This window comes from Gossypium arboreum, chromosome 5 (genome assembly GCF_025698485.1).
Source record: "Gossypium arboreum isolate Shixiya-1 chromosome 5, ASM2569848v2, whole genome shotgun sequence".
Classification (NCBI taxonomy): Eukaryota; Viridiplantae; Streptophyta; class Magnoliopsida; order Malvales; family Malvaceae; genus Gossypium; species Gossypium arboreum.
In genome coordinates, this window is record NC_069074.1 from 18,992,408 (window position 1) to 19,010,444 (window position 18,037).

General features: G+C 34.2%; 3 protein-coding genes and 1 non-coding gene across 5 annotated transcripts; 2 read left to right on the forward strand and 2 right to left on the reverse strand.

The window, feature by feature from the left end:
* Positions 1 to 2,510: 2,510 nt before the first annotated feature.
* Positions 2,511 to 3,567, reverse strand: LOC108451857 (LOB domain-containing protein 39-like). Its single transcript, XM_017749549.2, has 2 exons — positions 3,211 to 3,567; positions 2,511 to 3,104 (listed from the first exon to the last, which is right to left on the reverse strand). Exons 1-2 carry the CDS (start codon positions 3,392 to 3,394, stop codon positions 2,617 to 2,619), a joined length of 672 nt encoding a protein of 223 aa, XP_017605038.1. The 5' UTR covers positions 3,395 to 3,567; the 3' UTR covers positions 2,511 to 2,616.
* A 2,166-nt stretch (positions 3,568 to 5,733) lies between these two features.
* TRNAK-CUU (transfer RNA lysine (anticodon CUU)) lies at positions 5,734 to 5,806 on the forward strand. The gene has a single exon. It is a non-coding gene; the product is annotated as a tRNA-Lys (tRNA).
* A 2,695-nt stretch (positions 5,807 to 8,501) lies between these two features.
* On the reverse strand, positions 8,502 to 9,905 carry LOC108451855 (zinc finger protein ZAT10-like). The gene has a single exon (XM_017749547.2). The coding sequence runs from the start codon at positions 9,497 to 9,499 to the stop codon at positions 8,687 to 8,689; it is 813 nt and encodes a 270-aa protein (XP_017605036.1). The 5' UTR covers positions 9,500 to 9,905; the 3' UTR covers positions 8,502 to 8,686.
* A 3,204-nt stretch (positions 9,906 to 13,109) lies between these two features.
* Positions 13,110 to 16,815, forward strand: LOC108489889 (adenine phosphoribosyltransferase 1, chloroplastic-like). Of its 2 annotated transcripts, XM_017794609.2 has the most exons (6): positions 13,110 to 13,347; positions 13,467 to 13,577; positions 14,719 to 14,811; positions 15,067 to 15,216; positions 15,458 to 15,516; positions 16,471 to 16,815. In XM_017794609.2, exons 1-6 carry the CDS (start codon positions 13,266 to 13,268, stop codon positions 16,522 to 16,524), a joined length of 549 nt encoding a protein of 182 aa, XP_017650098.1. In that variant the 5' UTR covers positions 13,110 to 13,265; the 3' UTR covers positions 16,525 to 16,815. The 2 variants fall into 2 exon arrangements, with proteins under 2 accessions (XP_017650098.1, XP_052884398.1); XM_053028438.1 differs by lacking the exon at positions 13,467 to 13,577.
* The last annotated feature ends 1,222 nt before the right edge of the window (positions 16,816 to 18,037 follow it).

An 18,037-nucleotide genomic window follows, 5' to 3' on the forward strand; every position in this document is an offset into this window, starting at 1 on the left:
ATGTATAATCCACAATCGTTAATGAATCGTCATCATTGCTCCATCTTTGTATGAAGTATGTAAAACTATGATGTATGAATACATTATATACTCTAAATCATCATTCAATATTTTATCACGCACCCTAAATTTTAGGTCTATTTCTTTTTTTGGTAACATTACTAATAATTCTATCACACGCGTAAATGTATAGAAACCACATATTTAAAACACAATTATGATTTTTTAAATGATATTCAGTAAAGAATAAAATATATAACTTTGACCTAACAATAATATAAAGGACAAAAGTACCATTATAATAAGATAACTTATCTAAAATATGTAAGGTTATTAATTTCTTTAACTAGTTGGTGTCGAGTTGACTTGTAACACCAACATAAAAATATTAAAATAGAGCTTTGGTTAATTAAAATGGTAAATAAAATATTTTATAGATGTTGGTGGCATGAGTTCACACTTTAACATTTGTAATTTTTGGTATTTTTTTAAATAATGAAAATGTAAAAATACTTTCGAATAATATAACTTATCTAAAATATTTAAGGTTGTTTTAGTAATTTCCTTTATTGAAGTGATGCCGAGTTGACTTGTAATGCTAATTCAATCACACCCTTAAAATTCAATAAAATTAATTATATATTTGATTGTTAAAAAAAAACCAATAATTATTAGGAAAGAAGTTTGGGAAACTTTGAAGTTTATGTTGAAGTTTGATCATATATGAGATATTATTATTATGAATAATCTTATACTTCATCGCAAAGATGGAGTATGTAATATTCAAACTATATTAATTTATTGTAATTATAATTGTAACTAAAAATAGTAAAATTAAATGAAATTTCTTATTTATCTATAACTATTAATTAAAAATATTTTAAAATAAATAATTATTATGTAAGGTATATTATAGTCCAAAAAAAAAAAAAAAAAATTCAAACATAAAAATAATGATAGTGTTTGCATTATAGCCCGTTAATTTCATTATCAAAAACCTTATTTATTTTCATGATGATTACGGACTCCAATTTAGAAATCACATTCCCGTACAATGTGGGTAATTATTGACAAAGTTGGTTATTTTCCAAAAAAAAAAAAATAAAAAAATTTATGTTGTATAAAATTGAAAATGTAAATAGTTGATGTAAAACAACACATTATCCGCCGTTCACTTATTACTAATTCAAGTTATGTAAGTTTTCATATTTCATATAGTGTTTATGTGCTTATCTTTGTCCATATCTCCTATCCTATTTTGTATTATACAAGTACTTCCAAATGAATCCAGTCGGTTTTATGGTTCATGTAAATAATAATAATTACTTCCTTATCTCTATAATCTTTTATACCATTCTTAAATTATATATAATTCTTTTTTAATATTATTCGATTAAACATCTTCAACTTGCAACAATAATTGTAATGTTCAGTGATAAGTATAATTAGATAAATAATATTTAGGTTGCGGTTTCGCCAAAAAAAAAAAAATACCTATGAAAAATATTGATTCATTGATTAATGAAAATAATAATTTCTTTTTAAAAATAATGTTTGATAAACATAAAAATTAAGTGATGAAAAAATAAGTATTTAAAATTATTTAATATATTATTTAAAATTAATTACGGAATATAATTAGATTATTTGATAAATATAAAATTTAAACAATGAAAAATATATATACTATATTTATTCCTTAATTTTAAACATTTCACCTTATTCTAAACAAAATTAAATTTTAAACATAACATTTTTGTAAGATAATTTAATATTAAATTAAATTAAATTATTTTCTATTAAGTGATAATTAAGTCTTATCTACTTATTATTTTCTACACCTTTTATAGGAAAAAAATTCTATCAAATTGTTCTAATTTAAATTATCAAAACGTGTAAAAAATAATAAATCAATTAAAAGTTAAAAATTTTAGTTAATTTAATCTTTTCAATGATTTACAAACAAGACCTTAACAAAATTAAATTTTAAATTTTATAATATTTAATATTTAAGAATATTTAAAATTAAAATTAAATATTATAATGTTAGAATATTATTTTTGATAAATGAGAATAGGAATGGGGTTAGCTTTATAAAAGATAACTATTTACTAATGAATATTTTATAATATAAAATATGAGTATTTTAATAGTATAAAAATGAAATTTTGTTTAACTTCAAATTTAAGTTTTAAATAAACATTAATTATTATAAAAAATTGAATTATCAAAAGCAATGCTTTTAATAATGTTTTTGACAAATATAATTTATATTTACTTCAACATAAAAAAAGTATTAATTTTTAAAAAGAAAGAAAGAAAAACAATCCATTTTCCTAAAAAGGAAACGTGGCAAACTGCTCCTCACTCCGTAGCTTATCCTCTGTTTTCACTCTTAGCAGCTTCTAATTTTACGTGTCCCTCCCAACAATATTTCACCAAGTTATTCTTATATTGAATTTAATTAAATAAGTTATTCTAATATAAAATAAAATAAATAAAAGGAAAAGTAGGAAAACTGTCTTAACTCTTTATTATTTTCTCTTCATTATTCACTACAAGATCGCCGGCTTATCAAAAAAGACCGCTTTTTTTTTTTTCAAGTCTTACGTTTACTCAAACGAAGAGTTTCAAAATCTTTCTCTCCTGGCTTCCTTCATATTCGTTGCTTTCGGAAGCAGTTATCTCTGATCCCTCCGAGTACATCGACATCGTTTTTGCTCTCTTCTTTTCTTCTTCGTATCGCCTTCCGGCACGTCTTCCGTTACCGGACTTAGTCGTCGTCAAAGAGAGGCTTAGATCCGACGCCGCCGAAGCCGATTGATTCTCCATCATCATCATCCTCATCAAAGGATTGGACTCGGCGTAGCGGCTTGGGAAGTGGTACGACTCGTCCCCACAGAAACGATCAGTTGACTCGTCACAACTCGGCCTCCAAACTCCGGCTGAAATCTCCGAAACAGGCCGTAAGGATCCGCCTCGAAGAACCGTATCCACCGCCGCCTGACAGATATGCCAGTTCCCACTGGATAACAGCCCTACCGCTCCGTTCACCGGATTCACGGTACGACCACATGCCTCAAACAATAAAGACTGAAACAAAGCTAACAAAATTCCAAAAAAACAAAAACAATCTTAAATATACGTAAAAAAATCAAATCAGAAATTCGATAACGTAAATAGAAAATAAAGTATTCTTGTAAAAATTACCAGGGCGTTGGGATTCAGGTACGGAAGAGATAAGAGAAAGTAGGTCACTACGGCCAAAAAACTTGGCGAGAAATAAGGTGGCGTTGCCTTGGGCTTCGGGGGATTCGATCCAACGTAAGCTTGACCGTAACACACATGTCTCCCTGCACCCTTTTCGGAGCACTCGGCAACCGTTGCAGCTCATATTTCCCCCCTCAACTAACCACCGTCTGATCTTGAAAAGAAAAGAAAAAACTGATCCTTCTATTTGACCGGTGATTACTTGGGTTTCAAGCAAAGCAGGTAAAGAAAGTGGGCGAAAGGAGTGAGTGAGCTTGAAAAAAGCACAGGAGAAAGAAGAAAGGAGGAGGGTGGTATTTTAATGAACGTGATAGTTTAGGGGTTGAGTTAAGTTAACCGTGGTTGGGTTAAGGGGTATTGTTATTTTATTTGGATTTATGACGGTGGGGGGAATATGAATATCTTCCAAACTCTGGGCACGAGCGGCTCCGTGTTTCCGCTTCCTTTTTTATGTTTCTAGGACCACCGTTGGATTCCAAACTTTTTGATTGATGTGGATCGTTGGATTAGTTTTGTCCATCCAAATCTTTTCAGTCTTTTTTGTACTTCCCTCTTAGTACGATTTATCAAAACTAGAAGCCGGCAGAATCTGATCCTTGCTCTTCTTCTGAATTACACCCTTCAATTCACAAGTTAATTTTTGATTATTACACTAAAAATTTACTTGCCTAGTAAAAAATTACTCCTCAACTATTATGTGGAGTAAAATTCAAAAAGAAGGCATAGCTTTATGAGAGTAAAAGAAAGGTGCTGTATTATGGGTAATGATGATAATTTTGATAATATTAGTGGGGGAATATAATCTTAATTGAGATGGGGATTGAAATTATTCATATAGAGTAGTTGAGGACAAAACCAGACAACAATATCCTTATCAGCACAGGTTCCACTTTAGCATTAGTCAAGAAACAGTAATGGAACATGTTGGTTGCTATAGGAATATAATTTGATTTTGTCGACAAACCTACCTAGTTCTTACCTAAGCTTAATTCGACCCAACCTTTGTTTTTATTTTCTTTAGCTGTCTAAATTCTATTTGTTGCATACACAGATCAAAGGTCTAACAAGCTTCGGATCTGTCTCCCACCATCTACAAAATGAACTCGACGAACCAATGGGCCTTATCTTTGGAACATGATTGTTGTCAGTATTATTATTATTATTATTATTATTATCTTCTTCTTATTATCTGTTACAGAACATGAAACCTTATTCGTCAGTCTAGGATTTGAAACTGGTCGATGGCAGATTGTGAAGGAGCTGCCCATTCCATGGCAGATAAACAACAGAATAATTGGTTGAAAGGGTAAGGAATTTATATTCCTCTGCTGCACATCAGACTTTTGTCTCATTGTATTCATGTATTTGGCATGCCGTTGCAGTCAGTTTTACTTGAGACCCACATTGGTAATGGTGATAGAAAAGATCAATGACCAGATTTTTTTTAGTTTCGTTAATAACAATATTAATATTATTCTTTTTTCAATTGTCATTTATCTGAAAATACAAATAAATACCAACTGTTTCCAAATGACTTATTAACTTTCTTATATATCAATTCTAAGCCCTTTGACAAAGAGAAAGGATAATTTTTTTACCTACTTCATGATAGTGAAAATATTATCATAGCATGCGTTCTTAAATGTTGAAGTTTATATAGATGCACATGCACCAGTTATACTCATGTTTGATCCTTCCAAGTCATATTATATATAAAAATAAGAACTAGATCAGATTTTTACGTGCACTGTATTCTTCTTCTTCTTCTTTTTTTTTTTTTTTTTTTTTTTGGTGTAGGGGGGAATCTTTTTGTGCAAAGTAGTGGTGGTGGAGAATGGAGTGTGTGGGTGTGTCCATGAAAATGACATCATTGTTTCTTTGTCTAAATTATCGGCAGATAGTTCAGCGGTGTGTAGCAATGTATGAAAGTTCTCTATAGTATATATACTATTACTTTAGCATGCGTCTTATCAGATACTACAGAAGTGAAGAAATCTGTCTCATTTAAATGCTATTGATTCCTTTAGTTTGCCTAGGAAGTTCAAGGTGTAATTGTACTATTTTTAGTTTGCATGATTTATCAAAGGATAATATGTAGATGGATAATGGGAAACTTGAGTGATTGCCCAAGGTTTAAAAAGATAGGAATTTTGAAGCTAAGCTAGCTACCCTACTTTCTTTTCATCCACTTAAGCTCCAAAATCTGTCTATTTGCGTTCAAAATGAAATTTAATATGATAATAGTAATCTCTGTATTGAATATATATGGTAATAGTAATCTCTATATTTTCAAATTCCAGCTCAAGTTTAGATGCAGACGGGGCGTCTCGGCATCTATTAGCTCAGTTAAACCCTGCAGCCATAGACTTGAGCTTAGTTTGGGCCTCTCGATGCTTCAAGAGCTGTTTAATAAGTTTATATTATTATAAATTTGTAAAAAGGATTCAGTTAGAAGGATAACCAGCCCGTCTAGCTCAGTCGGTAGAGCGCAAGGCTCTTAACCTTGTGGTCGTGGGTTCGAGCCCCACGGTGGGCGAATATTTTTCCCCTTTCGGCTTTTCCAGAGTCCTCAGTAATGTACTTTTTGTAGAACCTGGGCTGGGTGGACTTTATTTGTACTTTTTAAAATGAGAAAAAAGAGTAGGTGTTTGATAGAAGAAGCTTAAGGTCCAGGTTTGACAACATCAGATCATATTCCATTCCACTTTTGAAGGCATTGGTTGATTGCAAATCTCGTTTTTGTCCTCAAGAAAAGGACGCAAGCAAATTGAAAACCCCTTTGACGTACCATTTTATTTTGTTAATGGTAAATGTGGAAGCCAGATATCCTCCACTTGTGATTCCTCATCCAAAAATGCACTACTCATCAACGCTTTCTTCCATCATCTTGGCTCCATATCAAACTTTCGTTCAACACTTAAACTACAAACCTTCAAATCAAAAAAAAAAAAAGCTCCCTTTCCATCACTAATCCCACTTACAACAACAAGAAGTTGTGTGGGGTGGAAGGTGGAGTTTCTATAACTATAAGCCTCTGCTTGAATTCTTCAACTATATCCCCATGAAAGAACCTACAGCAAAGTTGACTTTAGAGATGTGTTTAAACTATTTTATTTAGATCCAATTTTTCAAGTTTTTAGAGGCAACTGTATTAATAATTTATCTGATATAAGTTTTGGGTTTTGATAGCTTCTAAATATCTAAAATGATTTAAGTTAATTTGGACCACCTTATTATTCTTTTCGTAGATGATTTAATATAAAGGGGGATAAACAAGTTGTGGAATTGCAGTGTATCTGATCTAGTTTTCAATTGTGAAAAATAATAGAGAGAAGAGGTAGAGTTGCATTTGGGTTAAACCACTTGCCTAAACCAGATTATATAGTTTCATGGTAAGGTATATCTAAAGCTATGGTGGATGAGGACCACCGTTTCCCTCTTGTGAAAGATAGTTATTATTCAAGTCATTGTTTGACTTCAGCTTTTTTGTTTGTTTACTTTTAATTTGTCTTTGCCCACCAATCTAGAACGCCGACCTTCATACCCAAAGTCATACCGTACGGTCAAATGCTCACATACAAAGAACTTGGAGCCCCATTGAACCTTCCTTTAAACCATTGACCCTGTGAAGTTTTGGCTTTGGATATTTTAGGTATTTTGACACAAAATTAAGACTTTTATAGCAACATGGTACTATTATGATTAAAATTTACTATTCAGCATTTGTCATCAACATCTGTCAGAAGATATACAAAATTAACTGACATAAAAAGAAATAATCTAAGAGTTTTATTTGATTTTTTTTAAATCTAAAGCATCCTAAACTATAATTTTGATTCAAATAGAGTATATATTGAGATGTTTTGTAAAACAAATTGTGATCACTGCTGTATGTCCTAACACTCATCATCATACTATTATTCTAAAATTAAAAAAAAAAACAGTATTTAATTGTATTTGGTATATGGCACTTTCATTTCATTAGTTAAGCTGATTAAACAAAATAATCCACCCTTTATAGAATAGAATATATAGAGTCGGTTTGCCAACCACCTTATACATTAATCATTGAGCTACTATGTACTCCATTTTACTTTAATTAAACCTAAGACATTTATCTGACCGACCTATTATATCAATGAGGATTGAGATGAGACCACAGCCACAAATGCATCTATCAAAGGAGAGCTTATCTCTTCTCAATTTGGATTTATTGACGAAAAAAAAATTATTCTTTATTACAAGGTTTTGCCAAACAAACAACCCCCCCTTATTGCATTAGCAAAGGCAACACAGTCTGCTACTCTAGTTGACTTCACCGCAATTTTTTTTTTGTTTAATTTAGAGTTTCAGCTTCTTTTTTTATGAAAGAAGATCATCTCATAAAAGGGGCTTTTGTTTTCCCAACTTCGGCTGTGATCCATAAGTAAAACTAATTACGGCTTAAACTTAGGCATATCGTAGTTGTTTGTTTAATACGTGTAAGCTGTATGTTTGAATTTCTTAAGGCGGAAAATTCGGTTGGAAATAGGGAAGGCGAAACTCTACTAGAAGAGGATTTTGCCAACTCACCAAATTCCTGCTAATCTCTTTGAGATGGTAAATTAAACAAGGAATTAATTCCCTTACGCCCTTGCCTTAATTACTGTATAAAATATATGTAAGAATGGTTAGCCACCGCTACCACTTTTGGGAGTTGGAGTAGACAAATGGTGGCATCATAATTCACTAAGAAGAATCCGAATCACTATCCTATCAATCATTCACTGAATAACCACAACCAATAATAATACTCTTTAAAAAGTTTATATATGTATAAAAAAGAAGGCCCCTTACATTGAGCAAAAGGCCATGTACCTGTCATCCTAATCTCTTTCCCTCACACGGAAAACGGCGTGCCAAAACAAAACAGGGAGCTCTCCACTCCAGTTCCAAAGCTCCCATCCCCCATGCCTATCTTCTTATCCACATGCACCAAACATCCCTTCTCCTCACCTCCACTTCCCAACACTCGTTGAAATATTTTAAATAAAACTATAAATTGAGAATATTAGGCCAAGAATCGATAAAAGCATGCAACATGGACATGATCCTCTCATACCCTACCAGTTATAAACATCCGTCCCTTTCATGCAACAAACAACACTCCTTGAATTGCCACCTCATTTATTGCGCACGTTCATTGTATTAAAATAAAATTCTACAACTGTGAGCCTAAGATAAGTACCAAATTGTGAAGAATTAATTGAATTCACTAAATAATAAACACAGTAGCAATTGAAGCTGATGATGAGTTGTTCAAGTGCTATGTACAGAGGCCAAAAACGAAAATTGTTTCACAAAAACAAAAGAAACACATTCAATCTGGTCTAAAATTTAATTAATTCCTACACAACTATAAGAAAAAAAAAAGCTTCTAATTTGTTTCGTTGACTTGCATTTTGGGTGGCATCCGCACCAAGAGACGTGGCTTCTTAGCAGGGTGTGGACTTTCCACTTCATCATCACCGCCAGATACGAAGAAGTTAGCCGGTGAGAATTCTGGCAAAGCCGGTAGGTTCAGGTCAAAGTCGATTCGCTGGCTGATGTGGCTCATGGTATTGGTTGAGCCCACTCCTTCAGATGTCGTCACGCCGCTGGCGCTAGCGGTTACGCTAGCATTATTCCCAGCCCCACCTTCATAGTGGCATCGCTTGTGGCCTCCCAACGCCTGGCCAGTAGGGAAGCTTTTGTGGCAGATAGAACACTGGTGGGTTTTACCGCTTGGGTTCAAAGCAGATGAAATAACTCCGCCAGCAGTGGCAGAGGTGGTTGTCGACGTTGACTGGTCATCGTTTCCGCCTGAAAGCTTACGGTGGCTGGCTTTGTGACCACCCAAAGCTTGGTAAGAGTTAAAGGACTTGTTGCAAACGCTGCAGTTGTAGCTAACCTTTTGCTCTGTTGAGGTAGGTGCTGGTGCTGGTGCAGGCGGTGGTGAGGCGGTTGGAGTAGGAGAGCGATGGCGCTGTGGGATAACAGAAGTGTCCGTGGAGTTGGCATCACCGCCGCGTGCTAGCATGATAAGGCAGAGAGCGAGGTATTCTTCCTCGGTGGTAACATGATCGAAACGCGGTCGCTTGGAACGCTTACGCTTGGTGAACGATTCCAGGCAGTGTAAGTTAGTGGTATCTTCAAAGTGGAAAGTAGGCGTAGCGGTTGTAGTTGGAGAGTTGAGAGCTTCTAAAGCCATCTGATTGATTCCAACACCGAAAGTAAACACAAAAAACGAAGGAGCCTTTGGTTATGAATTGGGATGCGAGAGAGATGCAGAGCAAAAGTGTTTGAAAGGGGAAAGAAATTGTGAGTTGAAGGAGAGTGAGAAGTGAGGGGATGGGGTTTTAAAGGGGGAACGAAGTTGCGTGACAAGTGGAGAGAAGTGAGAAAAGTATAGCCAAAGTTGATAAACTAGACAAATAGTTGGTTATTTGGCAATGGGCAAGAAACAAATGTAAGTAGTTGATTTTTCTTGGTGGGTGGTGGCTAAAGAGGCAATACCTAAGTGGGTCAAACAGACAAGATTGAATGAATCTAAGAATCGTGAGAAACCGAGAAGGAAGTAGAGAGTGAAGGTCCTTTCTTTATCCCTTTCTATAAAGTGAAAAACACTTGGAAGGATGATATAATAAAAAGGATCAGAGCAGCCCCCCCAAACAGAGTTCAAAATCAAAACGCGGTGAAATTTAGGAAAATATGGGATGCCAGGCAGGCAAGCCCTGTGTCAAAGCAGCAGATTGCTGCCAAGACTTTTCCTTGTCTTTGGGTGCCGACTCAGTCGTTGCTTTGCATTTGGACCATGATTCATGATTATGATTCCCAAATCAATTTCACGATTATTAAAATCTTTAATATGCGGATGAAACTTCAACTTAATATTAGTCATGTGAACAAAATCGATTTTTTTTTAGCAAAATATTCAAGATTATGATTTTGATGATTTTTGATTAATAATGTGGGGCTATATTTTTTTTATTGCATAGCACATCAGCCACAAAACTTTGAGTTCCATGAATTTCTAACAATGTCCCTACACTGCAGATAGATAATCCACATTGCCTCAAAATGGTACAACCTACATTGAAAAGGGTGCTTCTCATCCGTGGAAACCAATAAATTAACAGCTAAATTGAATACTGAAATGCTGCTCTTACAAGATTGAAAGCAATTTGCATCAATGAATACCCTATAGAGTCTCTCCCAAACTACCTCTTGGGAACCACGTGTAGCAGGTATTTTTGATAGTCCAAACAAAAACAACCCACTCCAACCTTCGTTTACTTCTTTAAAAGATATATTGCAGTTTGAAACTAGAAAAAGTATGTTGTAAATGTATTGTGATTGTGATTTGGGTTGCGAAAATTAATTAGCTACTAATAGTAATACCATAGGCTTGTGATTCACGTGAAAAAGTAGGACCATTAAACTTAATTCATTTCAACTGCCACAATTTCTATTCACTGGGAAAATACAAATTTGGTTGCTTTTATTAGTCGCTATGCAAGAAATGGAGAATGTCGGTTGATTAATCAAAATATATTTTTTGTAATAGGAAGGAGGCTCTCTGGAAACGTTGAGGAAGTTACCGAAGCATCGAAATACACAAGCCAAACATCATGATGTGTCCATTTAAGCCCCCTTTGCTCACTATCTTTGGTGTAAAGTTCCATTACCACTCCCCACTCCTATTTGCCCAAAACATCACATGAACGCAAATCAAGAACACAATAAATTGGTTGTTGAAAATTTGTATAATTTATTCATTTTTCTTAACCCACAAAGTTTCATTTGGTTTGCCTACTTCCTACTTACTAGCTATTTAGTCAAGAAACAAGAAACTAGAAACTACCTTTTCTTATAACTTAGGTTCGGTTTTTGCAGTAACTATGTACTGAATGCAACAAATCAATATAAAAATGAATCATTAAAAGCAATTGAAAATTCCAATTTTGTGATGACATGTCAAGTGGCTAATATTATACGTGTATATAGGTCATTGATTACATAACCAGTTTTTTGTTCAATTGGAGGTGCAAAAACAAAAGGCAATAACTATTACAAAGTAGAAAAGAACTCCACATGGGGTTCTCTTTTTATATCTATTATCTAAATCAGTTAGCAGAGAGTCATTGAACTTCTCACATAATTCAAAAGCTTATTACTGCAAAAGTTATTTTAGCTAAGGAGATGAAAGGCATGTGGGTCTTAATTTATTAGCTTTCAATCTGCTTTTTTTAAGGGTTATTTCATTTTTTTAGTATGAAAAGAAATTTTAAACCTCAATATAATAATATTTAGTAAGTTTAGACTGTAATAATGCATTAATTTTTCTATATAGGCAGCCAACACATTATGATTATATTACAAGACTTCATAAAGTACAATTCTGGGATATGCAAATTAAAGGCTGCAAACATAAGATGCTAAAGTGTTGTAGCAGTGTTCCAATGGATGAAGGCATAAAGTGTCACTATCTTTTTCAATAGCGCGCAGTGTTTTATATAGTCGAATACTGTTTAAGATGGGGCAATTGCGTAAGAAGATGGCGACGTTGTTTTAAGTTCATTTTCACGCCACTTGTTCGGTTGGACGATGCCTCGTTTTACCGGCTCACCTCGGACTCTCAATAATATCCGCTCCAATTGTAGACGCCGACCCATATCACTAATTGATCAATTTCCAACATTTGATCCACAAAAGAAATTGGTTAAATTCTGCTATTAATCCTTATACTTTGTGAAAGTTTTAGATTATTCATTGCAAATTGTAGTTTAATTTGGTTAATTTTAGTCCTTCCATTTTTTGAAATAGTCAATTTTAGTCCTGACCCAAATAATAACAGTTAAATTCAATCCTATATTTACACAAATTCAATTTTAGTCCTATTTGTATGGTTGTAGATTTAGTCCATATTCTTCAATTGAGTCATTTTAAATCCTATATTTTTTCAAATTTTAAAATTTTAATCTTTATACAAATTACTATAGCTAATCTGTTAATAGGATTTTTAGTGAATAATATGTAGAAATAACAAGTGATATAGTTTTACACATATGATAATATGTTTTTCGCATCATATTTTAGAAATAACAGAACCTAATGAATTTAATAATTATTATTTGGTAAGAACTGAAAATCTAAAATTTGAAAAGTACAAGGACTAAAATGACTAAATTAAAGTATAAGGATTAATCCATAACTTTAGTAAAATATAGGGACTAATAGCAGCATTTAACCAAATCTAGAACTAGTTTAGTGAGAGTTTTCGGACATTATTCTCGTATAGACCAAATTACCCTCTACAATTCCCAAATTTGCACGTTTCCTCAAAGTTACTTTTAAAAACATTCAAAACTCCTGTGATCTTTTCTCCCAATCTCCTTTAGCTTGACCCTCCTTTTTTTTGTGTGTGTGTGTTTCTTCTGCTGTTTTATTTATAGTCGTTGGCGGCTAAAAAATGTTGCAAAGGGCTTTGATATTCTCTTCTTCAAATCCAATCTGTTCTCAATTGTCAACGACAGCTCCGCCTGACAACACCGTGTTCCCCAAACGAAACGGCGGCTGGATCATCCCTTTCTCATCCTACCAGCTACCGGCATTTCGTTTTCGAAATTACAGGCGTACCCTTCTTCCTCCACTCTGCTCAGGCAATGTTTTGTTTTTTTACTCTCCCCAGTACTATATTGTTGAAGGATTATTAACGTAAAAAGGGCAGAGGATCAAGATCTTTTAGTTAGGGGCAGCTTGGTCTTATTCTTTTAAGTGGATTATTAGTGGTTACTTTTTTTTAAGGTAATTTTTTTAGTTATTTTATTTAATAACTTTAGGCTGTTTTTTTGGTTGGTGAGTGTCAACTGGCAGCCTTTCCCTTTCATGCATACCGTCTTTTTTTTCCCTATCTGATTGGGTGTCTTCTGTTTTGAGTAAGAGCAGCGAGTGACTCAGCTGCAAATCGACCAAATATGGCGTCTCAAGATGAACAAGACCCTCGGATTTCCAACATTTCTTCTGCGATTCGTGTCATCCCTGACTTCCCAAAACCTGGTAAAAAGGAAAACTACCCTTTATTCTTCTTTGCATTTTGCTGCTTTTTTTCCCCTTGCTACAGATTTTTATTTATTTATTTTTGTTGATTCTTTAGAGTGTCATTTCCTTTTGGTCAGGGATAATCTTTCAAGACATAACAACTTTGCTTCTTGATACCAAAGCATTTCGTGATACTATTGATTTGTTTGTTGAGAGGTACAGAGGGAAAGATATATCTGTCGTTGCAGGTAAATCCTGTGCCTTAGTTCTTAGTATCAATCTGTTTTATGAACACATGAAAATCACTTGATTGATGGGCTTGGTTCTACGAGACTTGGTGGGAAGATTGGCCGAATTCATACGCGTGCTTCATTCACCCTCAACGAGTAATTAATCACATTTAGTCACCTCTCAATGATTGTTCTTGGACGATTAAGTCATTGTAACTGCAATTTTATCAGGTCCAAGGTGTTCGAGAGTCACTGAATCCTTCCAATTAGTTTAATAGAACAAATGCATAAACTTGGCCTTCCAATGAGTTGTACTGCGCCTGGTTTTGGCCTCACCAGTGGACTCCTGGATTAGTAACAGAATAATGATTTTGGAATTAAGAACTCCATAAACTAATGTAAGTCAGTCCTTGCTAACATTCTCTCTAGAATTTGGGGTATAAATATGTCCCTAGTTATTTGCTCACCTCAAAACATCTTTACCAGCACAGAGAAACAAGCCCTCCCCCCCTTAAGGCTTCTCAATTTACAAGAGATGAGATGGAGTCTCTTGCAGCTTTTCATGACGAAGATTGGGACTCATTTAACAGAATGTTCTCCAAAGAAGATCAGCTTGATTTCACACACCAAATTCTTCACCGGTTCTTGTTTCCTATGGAGCATGACGAGCAGTCAAGCTTCTTAAATCCATCGACTTTTGTCCTAATCTTGAAACCAATATGAGTGTTGCTGGGTTCAGTGAGAGTTTGCTTCGTTCTTCCAATGCTCTTGACTCTCATTTTCACTACAAATCTTGGGAAAGCAATCAAAGTAGCAATTCTAGCAGTAATACCTTTGTTCCCCTTCCAAATCATTAATCCTATTTTCTTGGTGGTTCTAGTCATATTGCTGTAGCAAATGATATCGCCATGTCCTTGGATAATCCAGTGGACTTTGGCAGGGGGAGTGATAAAATTACTGATTTGTTTCCCCCTGCGTTCTCAAACATTGCAATGGAAGACACTGACATTGCAATGCTTCTGTGAAGCTGACTGAATTTCATTCATTCTATGTTGCCTGATCTTCCTCTTATTGTAATAATGTTTGTGCATTTTCTTGATATATGTTGTAATTGTGTCTGGATTTTTGTAGTTGAAGAAATATTGATGGCAAAATGCAGGTATAGAAGCAAGGGGATTCATTTTTGGCCCACCTATAGCATTGGCTATTGGGGCAAAGTTTGTTCCTATGAGGAAACCCAATAAATTGCCGGGTACATCCTCTTCTTCCTTTATTATCTCCTAATGAATTTTACATTTCTGTTGCTGCAAGTTGTTAATAGCATTGAAACTTTGATTAGCTATTAAAGAACCGCAATGAGGAGCTGTTATTTATGATAATGTGGTTCATTGTGGATAATCTTGCCTTCTGTTCTGTTTCAGCTATTGCCAAATTCTCCAACACATTCAAAAACTGTTCAAAGGAATATGATCTTTCTGTTAACTGTTAAACGTTTTGATCTTTATAGGGGAGGTTTTATCGGAGGAGTATTCTTTGGAGTATGGAAAGGACACAATGGAGATGCATGTTGATGCTGTCAAAGCAGGAGAACGTGCTTTGATAATAGATGATCTTGTTGCCACTGGTGGAACCTTGTCTGCTGCAATCAGCCTACTCGGTATTTGAATTTAAATATTAATGTAGGGACCTTGCTTACTTTGATCTTTATGTGCCATAATATGGTAGAGAGTGGCTTTGCTCTGTTGCAGTCACTTTCATGTTTGGTTATAAGTGCTCCTGTGATTTAAGGAGGAGAACAAGTGCCTTAGGATTGTCTTTTCCATGTGTTGGAACATCATCCTGCTCCTGTTTATCTTATTAGGGCAATGATGTTTATATGATTAGCTGTTTCTTTGCAGAACGCGTAGGGGTGCACGTTGTGGAGTGTGCTTGTGTTATTGAATTACCCGAGCTAAAGGTATGTGTTTCTAATCTCAGACCTACCTGCTACCTGTTAGTCATTAATTCATTGAACTAATGTTTTCTATAGGTCTCTATAACAGTGATTAGCTTTACACAGACTCAATAGTTTGAAACTTTTATGACTGATAAAACTAAAGGTTGCGGTAGTTAACTTATTCATAAATGTTCTATGGAGCAGCTTATAGTTGCGCATATCAAGGGAGTAAATTTAGATCTCTAATTCATCTTTAGAAGGGCAAAAAAAAAAAAAAGGTGTAGATCGTGTATATGGAAAAGTCTGCCAGATATTGCTTAAGGTGATCAGAATTGTTGGGCTTTCCTAATGTCATACTAGGTGAAAGAATGAATCTCATATCTGCTTGTTTCATAGGCTAACCTATGCTGGAACATGTTTGGCCGGAAATAAATTCTTAGAGATAAAATAATGTCAATGTCATCTTCAATACAATTGTAAGTATTCTTTGTGAGCATGATGCAAGGTTTCGAAAGGTGTGGTATCTCTTATTCTTTTACCAATTGCGTTCATTCATTTGTTTTTCCTTTTATGTCCATTGGAGGTTTATATGGTAGGCCCTGTGCATTTCTATTAAAATAAAACTAACAAAGTCTATGGCAATAAGTTTCATGTAATCATTAATGTTAATATCAAATTCTACTACAGCATTGAAGCATGGATGTAAGTTTGCATGGAAAATTTTAGGCCTGTGTTGACAGTAAACTGAAAACTACGTCTATTGGAGCTTTAAAATATAGCTTCGTTTCAGTTTTTGCTGTACAACTTTCTTGATTTCATGTATGATGTATCAACTAGTAGACCTTTGAAATTACTAACTTGTGTTTAATGTTGGTTTCCGATGTCTCATGTGCTATGAGTCAAGGATAAAGTATATTATACATTTATGCCTAGTCATCCGCTTCCTTTTTAATGTTTTCTCATTTTATATTTCAGGGACGGGAACGGTTAGGAGGGAAACCACTGTTTGTTCTTGTAAGCTCCACTTGATCATCTTACATATTTTATGGTGCAAGAGCTTGTTTATTGGCCTTCATTGAGTGTTGCAACATGGCTAGAACTTTCCCCGAAAGCCTCGAATAACTACTATGTTAAATAAAAAGAGCTACATTAGGTAAATAAGGTGAGACGTTAGATTGAACTAAGAAGTATGATAACTTAGATGTTGATGTTTCCTGTTTCTCTAAAGAGCGAGTATGGTGGACAAAGCTTTATGTTTCTGCCTGTAAGGATGGTTGATTTGCCTTGTATCATATGATGAAAGGTATATTATGTTGTTAATGGCATTGTTGTGTTTTAACCTTTGATGCGAGCAAATACCTCATTGCGAGCACATTTCGATAAATTATGCCCAAGTAAAAAAACATTTCACAGTTTATCACCTATGAGCCAATGATTGAAGTATGGTTACATATAACAAATAATATGTAGTTTGGCAATTTTTGCACAAAGTTTCAGGGGAAAATTTATAGACATGGTAACATATCGGGTAAAAGAATTTCGCAGTTAGTTTTGAACTTCCAAAGCGAAGAGACTAGTGTAAACTCTCATATTTCTGCACCATTCATCACCCTCCTTAAGACAACATTAAGCAACTATTGTCTTGCATTATTTTGTTTGCCAAGCATTTTAATTTTTGGACCCAAGACTAGCTTTTCACCCTGCCTTGGGCTCCATAGCATCAAACTAGTTTGCCAATTGCTGAGGGTATTTCCCGTCTCGTCATTCATTTCACAAATGTGGCAATTAGTCAGTGTATATATTACATTCATGGTATGTATTATATCAATTTTAATGGGGGCATCACTAGTCTTGGGCCATGGGATAAAATGGTTATATCGCGATTTTAAATTCTAAGTTCAGTAATTCAATTCAATTCAATTATTTTAGCATACTTTGTCTCCACAATTTATATTTTTATTTTAACCCTTATAAAAATTTCCTAACTTTAAAATGTCGAGTTTGTAATTGTATGTTTCTCTGTCTAATTTTTTTTTTTTCTCAAGTGCGGGGCTCTTTTCTTCTCCAAACCTTAAGTTTTTGTTTGGTTCTAAAAATGAAGATGCAACAAGGAGACATTCAGGTGCCGATGAATGGGCATGAGTTCCATTACAGATATGAGGATTTGGGTAAAGAAGACTGTTTTCTTGGTTGTTTGGAGTTTTATGGGTGGTCTTTTTTTGCCCGGTTAAACAAATTTAAGTATTATGAATGCTGAACCTCTTACTAAAATATATAACCAGGACTTGTTTTTGAGAAGTAATTTTGTCACTTGCCATTATCTTTTTTTTTTTCTTTATTATGGTTTTGTCCTAGTCTGTGGATTTAGTCTTACTTGATAGTGGTCTAATACCCAAATCATGAACTTGTATGTATAATTTTTTTTAAAGTCAGAAGTTCGAATAAAACTTGTTTCTTTTCAAATAACCCTCCTCCCGCTTACTCTTCCAAAGTATTTATTCTCAAACTTTTTTCCCTAAAATATATATATTAAATAAAACAA

What these genes read in the sequence shown, in the direction of transcription:
- LOC108489889 (XM_017794609.2), top strand. Translation starts at nt 13,266, where the DNA reads ATGGCGTCTCAAGATGAACAAGACCCTCGGATTTCCAACATTTCTTCT. An exon ending in CCCTGACTTCCCAAAACCTG is followed by an intron (nt 13,348 to 13,466) that starts GTAAAAAGGAAA and finishes CCTTTTGGTCAG; the next exon opens with GGATAATCTTTCAAGACATA. An exon ending in AGATATATCTGTCGTTGCAG is followed by an intron (nt 13,578 to 14,718) that starts GTAAATCCTGTG and finishes GGCAAAATGCAG; the next exon opens with GTATAGAAGCAAGGGGATTC.
- LOC108451855 (XM_017749547.2), bottom strand. Translation starts at nt 9,499, where the DNA reads ATGGCTTTAGAAGCTCTCAACTCTCCAACTACAACCGCTACGCCTACT.
- LOC108451857 (XM_017749549.2), bottom strand. Translation starts at nt 3,394, where the DNA reads ATGAGCTGCAACGGTTGCCGAGTGCTCCGAAAAGGGTGCAGGGAGACA. An exon ending in ACCTGAATCCCAACGCCCTG is followed by an intron (nt 3,105 to 3,210) that starts GTAATTTTTACA and finishes GAATTTTGTTAG; the next exon opens with CTTTGTTTCAGTCTTTATTG.